The sequence below is a fragment of the Theobroma cacao genome, chromosome 4 (genome assembly GCF_053813885.1).
Source record: "Theobroma cacao isolate CCN51 chromosome 4, ASM5381388v1, whole genome shotgun sequence".
Classification (NCBI taxonomy): Eukaryota; Viridiplantae; Streptophyta; class Magnoliopsida; order Malvales; family Malvaceae; genus Theobroma; species Theobroma cacao.
The window spans coordinates 19,529,372-19,541,005 of NC_142642.1; the positions used below are offsets into that span (position 1 = coordinate 19,529,372).

An 11,634-nucleotide genomic window follows, 5' to 3' on the forward strand; every position below is an offset into this window, starting at 1 on the left:
ATTTTATTGAATATTTTTATTATATTCAAATAGTCATAATTTCATTTTAAATGAAGGTATTAGACGTTTAAACTTATTTTTGATTATGAATTATGTGTTTTATACTCAAGTACTACATTTTTAGCTAGTTTCAAAATTTTTTGGGAAAAATGACCAAAATGCCTCTATGAGACAGAAATCATTGGTTTTATTGATTTAACTTGGAAATAGCTTAAAATCTTTTAGAACATGATATTTGGCAACAGTTACTCATAGGGGAAATGAGAAACTGATATTAAAGCCTTGCGGGGTTCTGGTTGACATTCCAAGTAATGAATGTCTATCAGGATATCGCGGCGGTTGTCATGGGCTCGATGAGAGTTTCGGGTTGTGATAGTGGTCTTATGAATACTAGTGCTAGAGGAGGATACTACTACTTCATCACCTTCACAGATGACCATTCTCGCTATGGTTATGTATATTTGATGAAATATAAATCTGAATCTTTTGACAAGTTTAAAGAATACAGAGCGGAGGTTGAGAAACAAACTGGAAAGAGTATTCTCACTCTTAGATCTGATTGAGGAGGAGAATATCTTAGCCAAGAGTTTCAGGATTATCTGAAAGAGAATGGGATTCTCGCACAATGGACTCCTTCAAGGACTCCACAGCACAATGGGGTATCTGAGAGAAGGAATCGAACATTATTGGACATGGTTCGATCCAGATGAGTCATCTAGATCTTCTTATATCTTTCTAGGGATATGCCCTAGAAACTGTTGCTCGCATACTGAACCAGGTTCCTACAAAATTAGTTGATAAGACACCATATGAGATATGGAGTGGGAAATGGCCCAACTTGTCTTATGCTAGGATTTGGGGATGTATTGCTTATGTGAAGTGTACAATGTCTGATAAGCTAGAAGCAAGATCAGACAAATGTAAATTTGTGGGATATCCTAAAGAAACACACAGATAGTATTTTTGTAATCCCATTGAGCAAAAGGTGTTTGTCTCAAGGCATGCCACTTTCCTTGAGAAAGAGTTCTTAAATGAAAAGGCTAGTGGGAGTAAAGTTATACTCGAAGAAGTTCGAGACCCACAAATCGACATTCCATTGGAAGTTGAACTTGAGATTATGACATCTAATATACAACCACAATCTCAAGAGGCACAACCACTCAAAAAACCTAGTAGAATACGTCAAGCTCCAAAGAGATATGGATTTCTCTTGGAAAGGGACGCATTGCCCATAAATAATGAGCCTACAACCTATGAGGAGGCGATGTTGGACATTGATTTTGAGAAATGGCTAGAAGCCATGAAATATGAAATGGATGCCATGGATATCAACCAAGTATGGACTTTGGTGGATCCACCTGAAGGGACAAAACCCATTGGGTGCAAGTGGGTCTTTAAGAGAAAAACCGATGTAGATGGCAAGGTTCACACCTTTAAAGCTAGATTGGTAGCAAAAGGTTACAAATAAAAACAAGGTATTGACTTTGAAGAAACCTTTTCACCTTTTGCTATGCTTAAATCCATTACGATTTTGCTTGCAATTGCTGCATACCATGATTATGAAATATGGCAAATGGATGTAAAAACTGCATTCCTTAATGGAAACTTGCAAGAGGAAGTGTACATGACACAACCTAAAGGTTTTATATCCAATGCTAATGCTAATAAGGTGTGCAAGCTTCAAAAGTCCATTTATGGACTTAAGCAAGCTTCTCGAAGTTGGAACATCTGTTTTGATGAAGTTGTAAAAGGGTTTGACTTCATAAAAAATGAGGATGAACCATGTGCCTATAAAAAGGTTAATGAGAGTGCCATAATTTTCCTAGTGTTATATGTTGATGACATATTGTTCATAGGAAATGATATACCATTGCTGCAATTTACAAAGATTTGGCTATCCAAACAATACTCCATGAAGGATTTGGGAGAAACAACTTACTTCTAGGAGTAAAGATCTATAGAGATAGGTCTAAAAGGTTGCTAGGTCTTTCCCAATCCACATACATAGACAAGATGCTAAAGAGGTTTAGCATGATGGAGTCCAAGAAGGGACACTTGCCTGTGTCGCAAGGCATCTATCTCTCCAAGGACATGTGTCCAAAGAATCAAGAAGAGAGAGATCGCATGGATAAGATCCCATATGCTTTAGCAATTGGATCTATCATGTATGCGATGCTTTGTACTAGACCCGATGTATCTTATGCTCTAAGTGGGTCAGTTAAAATCCTACTATGCAAGTATACGTATCAAATAAATAGTATATTAGCAAGCAGGGTATCGATTCCACAGGGAATTGATCTAAAACTTTACTAAGTACTAAAATTAGAACAATTTAATCTTATCCAAATAATCAAAATTAAATAATTAATTAAAACTAAAATTAAAACCAACAAGAAAAATCAAAATAATAATAACTTTAGAAAATATCAAATCAAACAGGCTTAGGATTACAATATCCCTCACACTTCATCTAAATCTTACCTCTCTTCCTTAACTTATTTCAACGGATTGAATTGCTAACCTAGAGTCCTCAATTATTTATAAGGGTTTCCCGACTCGTCCTATAAAAATATATATTTTAATCAAAGCACTATATCCCTATGTGAATTGAAATTAAAACAGATTCATTAAGTTCAGGCTCTAATCTGACTATATATGGCCTATAGGTATATCCTTATCCTATACGCAAATCAATTAATATGATCATATGCTATCCCAATTTTAGTATACTCTAAACTCCCTTTCCCAAGTTTGTATAGGTTCCTAGATCAATTTAATTGGTGATCAGGCAATTAAAAGCAGTAAGAACAAATTGGAATAAACAATTCAAATCCCATTAAAATAAGTAAGAAAGAGATTAAAAACTTAGACTACATGTGAGTTCAAATGCAATCCCAGAAAAAGAAATTTAGCCACTCATAATTGTAAAAACAAATAACATTATAACAAATTTAACCATTGAAAGTAACAAGAAAATTAAAAGCGAAGGAAGAACACAAAACAATTATTGCCGACTTGATCTCCAAGTTTCAGCCTCAACTTCTAGTTTCTTGAATTTCTCAAAGGTTGTCTCCAATGTTGTTAAACATATCCCATTTATACTAATAGACTTAACCTAAAATTCCTTCAGCTGACCTAGGGTTTAATTGGGCTTAAAAGTGTAATGAAAGGCCCAAAAAGGTTCCAATTTAGATTAAATTGAGAGTGTGATGATTTAAGTTAGACTTAAATCAAAATCTAGGTTTTAACTATTAAGGATCTAATTAAAAGAGTTTAATTAGGTATTGGTTAAATATTATAATTGTTATAATATTAAGGACTTATTTTGCAAATTTTAATAAGTTAAACCTAGATATAAATATCACATTATAGCCATTCTTTTTTTGTGGAGAAGGATTTTTCTTTTGAATGCTGCCACTCTTGAGATGTTTATTTTCTTTTGAAAACTTCTCCTTTGATTCTTTGCTGGAAATCAAAGAAGAAAAGAGGACAAATCGTTGTCCACTTGCTAGCACAAGCCCATGGCATAAAGCTCTCTCCTTGAGAAGGATCCGTTGCAATCGTGTGTGCATCATTGGAGGCCAAGCGATTGAGTGGCTAGGATTCTTTCACACCAAAGGTGTTCGTGTTTTGTCACCTAAAGGAATCCATTTGATTACGATATCACTTGGAAAGGTACATTTTTTTTTGATTTTATGTGGTACATAACTTTGCATGAAACAACCAAGGTGATCCAAAGGGAGGAGGAATGGTTTTATTTTTATTTCAACCCTTTTATTCCGCTGCATTGATGCTCTAATCATGCCATTCCTAACAGTATAGTCCCATTACATCTCGAACGTTTACGATGCATCATAAGAGTGAAGTTGTCACTTACAGCTCATGAGAATGGAATAAATCACACATATTGAGTTCTCATATTCATAGCATTAGGTATGTGGAAAGTCCATCACATACATGCTTACTCATCTCATAAGGTATATGGAATGCTCATCATATACATAATCTCATAGCATTCATCATGCATACTTAATCACCTCATATGGTATTTGGAATTGACATCATATACATAATCTTATGGTATTCATCATGCATACTTAATCAGTTTATATGGTATATGGAATTTACATCATAGACATAATCTTATGGCATTTATTATACCAAACACACACATTATAACATGTATAAATAAGCATACAATATCTTGTACCCACACTTGTTCGAAGACCACTGTCACGACCCAATTTTTGGGCCATGATCGGCACATGGGCCTAATGAACGTAGCCCACTAAGCCCAAGCAAGCCTATCTATATGACATGTTTATCATCCATCAAAATTGCTAAAGTCACATTTTTCATAATTTCAATTCGAAATACTGATAACAATTGCCAACTCGTTGTGGCATTACCAATCAAAATATACATATAAGGTCTAAGGCATACATCTTAGTAGTTTACATCACATGTACGTATTTACAACAAAAATGACTTTGGGCTTCCAGCAGAGTGACCAAGGGGTAAGTGCGGCTATGGAATGCCAAGATACCTACCAAGGATACAAATCTACGAGGACACCTCGACCGAGTTACCGGCTACCTCTTGATCTGAAAACATGAAGTTGAAAACAGTGAGTATAAACCTAGTGAGTGAACAAAGGAAGGGAACAAGCGAACGATAAGGAACGTTTAAAGAAATCATGATGCACTTATTTCAAAAACAATGCAATTTCGTTTAGTTCTTATTAAATCCCTTCATTAAACCCTTAATGAGTTAATCACTTGACGAAAAGGTCTATGCACAACAAAGGATTTGAAGAGTGAAAACTTTAATAGTATTCAAGAAAGTTAAGTCAAGTAAAACGATGGGTTGTAGCGAGAATGCCTTTCCGCTGCAACGAAATTTGGCTCAAATTACCAACTGGACGAGGGTTTCTCAACTGGCTGAGGGTTTCTCTTTAAAACCCCTCATCTCAAACTTAGTTAAATAATTTCCTTAATGTTGGGAGTCCATGATCAACTATGGTGTTACTGAAATGGCAAATGGGACAGCAATCAACCAAGGTAGCATGTTGGATAGAAAGTTTCTTGTTGCAACGAGATTCGAGTGACAAAACAAAATGTTTCTCGTTGTAGCGAGAAGCATCAGCAACTTTCTCGCTGTAGCTAGAACCAGGCCAATATACCCCTCCAAACCCGAGAGTTTTTCGCTGCAGCGAGATTCATTCTCGTTGCATCGAGAAACCGGACACTAACCATAAATTTTCATTCTCTCAAGGAAAGGCCATTTAGCTACAAAGACAAAATCCGCTTGAACATGCTTAGAAATTCTCAAGGTTTAACATAAAAGATTCACATGTATTACAACCATATACCATACTCATGAACTTTCTATAACACACACACATATATATATACACATCATGATGTATACCATCCCACCATCATCAACTCATGTGCACTCCCCACTCGTACATAGTTCGGTCATCATCAGCTCATGTGCACTCCCACACTCACATAGTTGGATCATCATCATCACATAAAAAAAAAGAACATTGAATGCATATTATACATATCAACATATTGTGATAACACATGAACCATTATATGGCACACTTTCACAAGATAGAAACATTCACCAAAGGCTTGTTCCCTAGGTAGATTTTTTAAAGGAAAAGTCAGATAAAATCATTCAAATGTTTTGTACAAATACATTCACATTCCCAAAACAATTTTGAAATGCGAGTTCATGCATCGGTATTCGTTAAATCTTTACTCAAATCCAACTTCCTCTAATGGTCCAAATGGGGTGGTGGGGCTTCGTTGGAACCTATCATCACATTAGCATCATCACCATCAACCCAATTTGGCATTAATACTATTCCAAAGCCATTTTCTAAATTGAGTTCTACTAGTCATTCTTACTAGCCTTCAACTACCATTAAATGGCTATTATTTGCACTACTCTAGTAAAATTAAAAATGATTTAACAATCTCAACAATAAAACACTCACAAATCAAATTACTAGACATTATCAACAACTAAAAAAAATAAAGTTTAATTCACTACTCACCTTGGTAGCTTTGTAAAATTGAAATTCTGTCCAATAATTTTCAAGCTATTATAAAAACTCCCTCTTTCTCTCTCTAAAACACCTAGTTAGTGAGAGAGAATATGGAAGTGAGACTTTTCAAGGGTTTCAAAGTGAGAGAGTGAAAGAGCACAAAGGTTCTATGAAAAGGTACCCAAAAGCATGAAAAGTGGAGCAAGCTTGAGAAAGTTATGGAAGCTTGAAGAGAACTCCCATGGAGAATGAAGAAACGTGAGAGGGAAGAAGGGAGAAGAAAAAAAAGTTACTGAAAAAGTGAGAAGAAGCTGCTGGAAGATGATATTTATAGCTCAAGCTTATCCAACTCCACTTAAATTATGAAAATGCCCTTAACAAGTTAGCTTGTTCTCATCAAATCCTTTGTGCTATCTTTTTACTCTTTTGACACTGGGACAAGGTCCATAATTGTCTAAAATCTCGAGTTCACGAAAACTTAAAAAATTTTGACTCGAGTTGAAAAATGACCATTTTGCCCCTACCTTGGAAATCATCATTATTTTTATTTTCCTTCATCATTTACCCTTATTTTCATCCGTCATTCATGCCTTAGGCCTACTTAGGCCTTAATATTGTTTGAAAGCATACTTCTAGGGGCTCACTAAGAAAATGATGAAATAACCCCTGGTTCGGGTTATCGTGTCTACACTTAGTTATGGGCCTATAGGGGTCGAGGTCTCATAACCAGAGTAATCGAGTAGACTTCAAATGTAAAGTGCTTGTCTCCCCTTGTCAAAAACTAATACATAGTAGAATATTTGCATGCATAGTAGATTCGTAAATGTTTTGTGAATCATTGTTTCAATCATGTCACAATCACTAACAATTTATTTTCTTAGAAAATCATTTTCATTATTGAAACTCAAATCCTTTGATAAACCATTTTAGAGATATCATTTCAACATATACAAATAATCTTTTCCATAGAAATCATGCTAGCTTTACATATCAAAATAATTTGAATGTGGTGTATCTACTCACCTAGTTGGAGATTTGATTCCTAGCTCTAATCACAATACCGTTTCAGCATAAGCCATGGAGTTGTCAAGTGTTCCTTTCACACAACATTCATTATAATCAATTTCTAAAATAAAAATCTTGAAATAATAATCCTAGGCACTTTTGAAATTTACTCGCTTATGACTAAGACTAGTTTCTAATTAAAACACATGCTAAAAACCCACATTTATCCATACATTAGGTGAGCTTAGATGCTTGCAAAACCTCAAGACCCCTAAGCTTTACTCATAAATAGAAAAATCTGGGCCATAAAATATATTTGTAGAAGCTAAAAATCAACATTTAAAGTTTCAATGTATAAAAATGTCATCTTTATTATTTAAACTCAAAACCAAGCTTTTTAATGATCAAAGATAAGGATTTGGATCAAAACTAGGTTAAGAAAGCTTTAGATGAGAGAAATACTTTAGAAAAATGGCTGAAGGTTGAAAACCCTCGAAAAATGTGAGGTATTATATAGTTTTGAGTGTGAAAATAAAGTTTCACCTTTTTTTTTTTTAGAACCACAAAATGTATCGATACATTTAGGCCATATGTATCAATACATTATGAACATGTATCGATATATCATGAACATGTATTAATACATTTGAAATAGAATGTAATTTCTAAGACAAATTATTTTTAAAACTTGCCCAGCTTGTTTACATTAAATAAGCACAACTCTAAGTTTGATAGTGCTCATGAGTATGCCATTAACAATAGTTCTATTAAAATTTTCATACAATCCCCCATTTGGATTCAATAAAAATATAAAAAAATAAAAATCCAGAAGAATCAAAATCTAAATTTTGGTTTCATGAACAAAATCAAAAAAGTTCAATTGAAATTAAATTTGTAGCTCCCATTTACCATAGCAAACAGACTTTAAAAATTAAGGAAAAAATCATTTTTAGTCATCTAAATATCCATGGAATCATTAGCTCCATTTTTTTATTTCCAAAAGGTTGTTTTGTAAAAATCACATATTTTGACCCTTTCTAGACTTTGAAAATTTTCTACTTCAAAAGTGACAGAGAACCAAAAGTGTTAATGAATTCTTTTAAAGGTTAAAACTAAGTTTGATATTCAAAATTTGTAATCTATATGCTCACTTAAGGATTTCCTAACTTATCCTCTTGCTCAAGGTAGGAGTTCACATTCTTCCTCCTTATGAGAATTCGTCCCTGAATTCTAGTTATGTACTATCTTTCATTGAATAGGTGTGGGTACTTTGCTCACATGTCATCACCGTGAAGGGTTTGGCTATGGACTACATGCTCAAAATACGCAGCAGAAAGAAAATTAAAACTTTATAACTAAAAAACAAAAACATGCCTCCACCCATGGATCACCTTGGTGATATTTAACACATAAAAACACAAAATAAATTATTGTTTAGAAAGTTAGCTTGCCAAGTAATTTCGTAATCACAATGGCACTTTCCGAAGCAATCTTACAAACACCACAAGGAGCAAAAACCCTAGCCAATCAAGTGCTTGGCCTCCAATGGTAGTACACACGATTGCACTTGAACCTTCAACAAAGGAGGAAGTTTTTAACTATACTATCATAGCCCAAATTCTGGGCTATGATCGACGCATGGGCCCAATGGGCATAGCCCACTAAGCCTAAGCAAGCCTCTTTATGCAATTTCTATCATCATTCATAACCATCATTTGTAAAACCACATATTGTAATTCTCCACTATAATCATTTTGGTAACATTTTATAGCAACCCAATATTCACATTCGTATTATGTTAAAATAATGTTACTCGTTTGCCATCCTATAATGGCATCAGTAATCAAATATACATATTTGATTTTTAACATATATGAATCTGAGTGGTCTACATTACTTATATGTATACATAAGCATACAACTCTTAACTGTCAACGGAGTGATTGTGGGTGAAGGTACAGCTACTGAGATCCCATAGTACCTACCAAGAAGGTGAGCATATGTGCGCGACTCAATGTAGGTCCCAACTGCCTCCAAATCTGAAAACATGAAGTTTAAAAATGTGAGTATAAAACTCAGTGAGTGAACATAAGAAGGGAACAAGCAATCAATAGGAAAAATTTGGAAATCATGATGCACTTGTTTCGAAAACAATGCAATTGATTTAGTTTCTTACTAAAAACCCCTCATTTCAAACTTTGATTAATAACCTCATAGTATTGCAAAAACAAAGATCTATCCATAAAGTTAGATGGGTGAAAAATATGTCAAAATCAAGGAAGGTAGCAAGCATGGCAGCAAGTTTCTTGCTATAGAAAAGTTCATTCTCTCTGCAACGAGATTCCAGTGGCCAAAACAGAAAGTTTCTCGCTGCAGTAAGAAATAGTGTCCGTTTGCATGTGTTTCAGTTTTTCTAGTATATATCCCACTACAGAAGTCTAAGTGACCTAATTTTTAAACCATTAGAAATCTAAGAGATAGGGCTACAACGTTGATGTTTACCACTTTTTCCAGTTCGGATGAAAAGGTGGTAAACAGCTTCATCAAATTTAAAGCATTGCATCAGAACTCGAGAGTTTCTCGCTGCAGCGAGATTTATTTTCGCTATAGCGAGTTGCTGGCTACCAAAACAGAATGTTTCTCATTGCAGCAAGAAACTATTCTCGCTGCAGCGAGATGCAGGGCATCTAAATGTAAAAAGGACTTCCTTTGCACTAAAAATCCATTCGGTGCTGTAATAAACTCAATTTGCAAGAAAATGGGACATTCTCAAGATTCATCCTGCCAATTTCAACATTAAATACTCAAAAATTTCCAAAGATTCAACATGCCAAATTTTCACATGCATTACAATTATATACTATATTCATGAACTTTTATTTCACAAACATATATATACATATATACATAAATAAACACCAATACCACCATCATCTCACCCAGTTCATATGCATCCCCCCACATCGTGCACATAGCCGGAGTCATCGTGTGCATCCCCCCCATCGTGCACAGTCAATGCCATCATGTACATCCCCCCATATCGTGCACACGGGCACTATCATCATCTATTTTCCTCACCACAGTCATCACCGGCATGTGCATCCCCCCACATCATGCACATGCGCAGTTATAATTATCACACAATATCAACTATCAATGCACAACATATATATTTATATATATATATCAACATAATGTAGTAGTGCATGAATCCATAACAACCACATGTCACAACATAGAGACAATTTATCAAAGGCTTGTTCCCAAGGTGCACATTTTTAAGAAGAGTTGGATAAAATCAATCTTTGTTTGTGCAAATAGATTCACATTCCCAAAACAAATTTTGAAATGCAAGTTCACTCACCGGTCTAGTTGATTCTTTAATCGATTCTAACTTCAATTATTGCTTCAAACGGACATGTGAGGCCTCGTTGGAACCTATCACACACACACAACATCACTACTAACCCAATTTGCATAAATACATTTCTAAAAGCTATTTTTTAAATCAAGCTCTACTTGTTATTCCTAACTAGCTTTCAATCACCATTAGGTGGCTATTTATTTCACTACTCTAGTCACCTTAAAAATGAATAAAAATCTCAACAATAGATTACTCACCACTCTAATTATCAACCATTATCAATAAGTTGAAAATTTAACCTAATTCATTACTCACCTTGGTGGTTTTTTGTAGTTGAATTCCTTTTCCAAAGCTTCCAACCTACTATAGCAAGTCTCTCTTTCTCTCTCTAAAACTTTCAACTAGTGAGAGAAAGTGATGAACAAAGACTTTTCAAGGGTTTTAAAGTGAGAAGTGAAAGAGCACAAAGGTTTTATGAAAAAGTGCATAAAAGCATGAAAATTGGAGCTAGAGAGAGAAAGTTATGGAAGTCGTAAAGCAAGCTTCCATGGAGGATAAAAGGAACGTGAAAGGGGAAGAAGAAGAAGAAGGAGAAGTTGCTGGAGCTCAGATATTTATATTTCAAGTTAATTCAAATTTCCATCAAAATTACCAAAATGCCCTTCACATGGCGGTTTTGTTTTCCTCCCATCCTTTGTGCAACCTTTTTGCTCTTTTGACACCAAAACAAAGTCCATAATAGTTTGAAGGTACTCGAGTCCATGAAACTTAAAAATTTAGACTCAAGATGCAAAATGACCATTTTGCCCCTATCGTGGAAATTATCATTATTTTTATCTTCCTCATTTATTTACCATCATAAACATCATTCATTCATTCCTAGGCCTATTTAGACCTTAATAGCATAAAAAAACCCACTCGTAGGAGCTCACCAAGAGAAATTACAAAATTACCCTTGGTCCGCATTATCGTGTTTACTTCTAGTTATGTGCCTATGGAGATCAAGATTTCACAAGTTCACTTCTAAATTACCTTTTAACTTAGCAATCAACCTCAATTGGCATCCATAAACTTTATTAACCACTGTATCAAAATACAAGGTACTACATATACTTTGCGCTAGCAAAGACGACAACAATTGTCTTTTTCTTCTTTTTCACAATCTTAGCAATTTTCTCTTTCACACAAAGGGAGTGGTGGCAAT

General features: G+C 34.6%; 1 protein-coding gene across 1 annotated transcript; it reads left to right on the forward strand.

Annotated features, from left to right (window-relative positions):
* The first annotated feature begins 353 nt into the window (after positions 1 to 353).
* On the forward strand, positions 354 to 1,468 carry LOC148763153 (uncharacterized). Its single transcript, XM_088805743.1, has 3 exons — positions 354 to 515; positions 740 to 888; positions 1,000 to 1,468. Exons 1-3 carry the CDS (start codon positions 354 to 356, stop codon positions 1,466 to 1,468), a joined length of 780 nt encoding a protein of 259 aa, XP_088661869.1.
* The last annotated feature ends 10,166 nt before the right edge of the window (positions 1,469 to 11,634 follow it).

What these genes read in the sequence shown, in the direction of transcription:
- LOC148763153 (XM_088805743.1), top strand. Translation starts at nt 354, where the DNA reads ATGAGAGTTTCGGGTTGTGATAGTGGTCTTATGAATACTAGTGCTAGA. An exon ending in TTAAAGAATACAGAGCGGAG is followed by an intron (nt 516 to 739) that starts GTTGAGAAACAA and finishes ATATCTTTCTAG; the next exon opens with GGATATGCCCTAGAAACTGT. An exon ending in GCTTATGTGAAGTGTACAAT is followed by an intron (nt 889 to 999) that starts GTCTGATAAGCT and finishes GTTTGTCTCAAG; the next exon opens with GCATGCCACTTTCCTTGAGA.